This window comes from Grammomys surdaster, unplaced genomic scaffold (assembly GCF_004785775.1).
Source record: "Grammomys surdaster isolate TR1022 unplaced genomic scaffold, NIH_TR_1.0 83334, whole genome shotgun sequence".
In the NCBI taxonomy this organism is placed as follows: domain Eukaryota; kingdom Metazoa; phylum Chordata; class Mammalia; order Rodentia; family Muridae; genus Grammomys; species Grammomys surdaster.
The window spans coordinates 1-1,881 of NW_021607253.1; the positions used below are offsets into that span (position 1 = coordinate 1).

Here is a 1,881-nt window from a genome sequence, read left to right on the forward strand (position 1 = left end):
CTTGCCAAAGTTGTGGAGGGGAAAATGGAGGCGGTGGTGGGCCTTGCAGTAGTCATGGATGGGAAAATGGAGGCAGTGGTGGGCCTTGCTGAGGTCATTGACAGGAACATGGAAGTGGTGGTGAACCTTGCTGGAGCAGCAGGAAAATGAAGGTGGCTAGGGATGAGGAAGACCTGAGAGGGAATGAGAAGCAAGGACAAAATAGGGAATGAGAGAAAAGGAACAATTATGTTTCGCCGTCGACGTGGACTAAGGGACCCTGAAGAATTTGAAAGCACACCAACTGAGGAAGAACATCTACCAGTTTATCCTTTTGATGATGACTTTCAGCACCCCAGTGTTTCACAACAGAGTGACATTGAAGAACTGAGTTCAACATCTGATTCACTTGGGAAGATAAGTCCTGTAGAACTGTTTACAGATCCGGGGGAAAAGGTAGAGGTCATCCTTGGAAAAATTGGAGTTGACATTAACCGTGCTCTTAGTGCTAAGAGGCAAAGAATGGAGACAACTTCTAGACAAACTTTTGAAGGAGTTGAGCAGAAAATGAAAGAAGTTTGGAACTCACATGAAGATGCAATGGCACAGCTTAATGCAGAGTCTGCTCAGGCATTTGCAAATCTGTTTCAGCAGTGGAATGAGGATTTTAAGAAATTTCGAGAACAACATGACAAACTAGTGAATGATTTTCAAGAACAGGAGAAGATTTTTCAACAATCTAGATTTATTCGGAACCAGAGACGGAAAGCAATTAGACAAGTACATGAACAATTCTTACAGAATTTGGAAGACCTGGAGAGGAGGAATGATATTCTGCTTACTGGGACACAAAGTGAACTTAAAAAGGAAATTGATAAGCTGTGGAGAAAAATTATGAAAGAATCTCAGCAGCAGGAAATGACGAATGGTTATCAGTCTTTCCAGTCCGTGCTCTTTTGATGGGAAGAATATTTGAAGAAGGAACTTAAACTGAAGCAATACAGTTCCGATGCCAGCTATGAGCCATGCTTTATGACAAGTATTAGTATAAATGATAAGATCTCTAGCCATTCATTGTTTCCTTCATCCTTTATTTAGAATAAAATCCAGTTATGTTAATAACAACAGTTCCTGTATGTCAAGGATTTCTTTATGACACTGTTGAAGTTTAACAATAAAAATGATTAAAGTTTGGATATTGACTTTAGTATATTTATCACTCCCAAAGGCACAAAGTTCAGATATAGAAAGTTACATTTGTTTTATTTCATTTATTTTTCTGGCAAGGTATTACCATGTTTGTCATGATGGTGTCTAACACTGAACCAAGAAGAAACTTAGATAGAATCTCAGGTAGTCCTCGAACCTCAGCCTCCAAAGCACCTGAGATAACAGGCAGGAATCACTGTGCCTAGTTTACATGGTTCTGTAAAGAAAACCCCTTCAGTTCATTTTATATACTTACTAAATTTCTAGCCCATTCTAAGAAAATGTATTAAAGAGCTTGAGTTCATGTCTTGGCATTAAACAGTTAAGACATTGATTAAGCTTGATTAAGCTGACTATATATACTAGGATTTGCTTTTTGTTTTCTGAGACAAGGTCTTACTATGCAGCTTTGCTTGGCCTGCAACTTGCTATGTAGATCAGGCTAGCCTCAAACTCATATATACCTGCTTCCCAAGTGCTAGGATTAAAGTCATGTACCAGCATGCCTTGCCTACATACTAGTTTTAGGACATTACAAATTTCATTTCCATGGGGCATCAAAATGTCATTGGGATTGGTCTGATGTTAAGTAGCATATGTCCTTAGTAGTGATTGGGTAATGATTATCATGAAGGCAGAGCATAGAGGTACATGCCTTTACTCCCAAAACTCGGGAGTCAGAGTCATACAGAT

General features: G+C 39.2%; 1 protein-coding gene across 1 annotated transcript; it reads left to right on the forward strand.

The window, feature by feature from the left end:
- Positions 1–183: 183 nt before the first annotated feature.
- Positions 184–939, forward strand: LOC114635303 (synaptonemal complex protein 3-like). Its single transcript, XM_028783955.1, has one exon. It carries the CDS (start codon positions 184–186, stop codon positions 937–939), a length of 756 nt encoding a protein of 251 aa, XP_028639788.1.
- Positions 940–1,881: the final 942 nt, after the last annotated feature.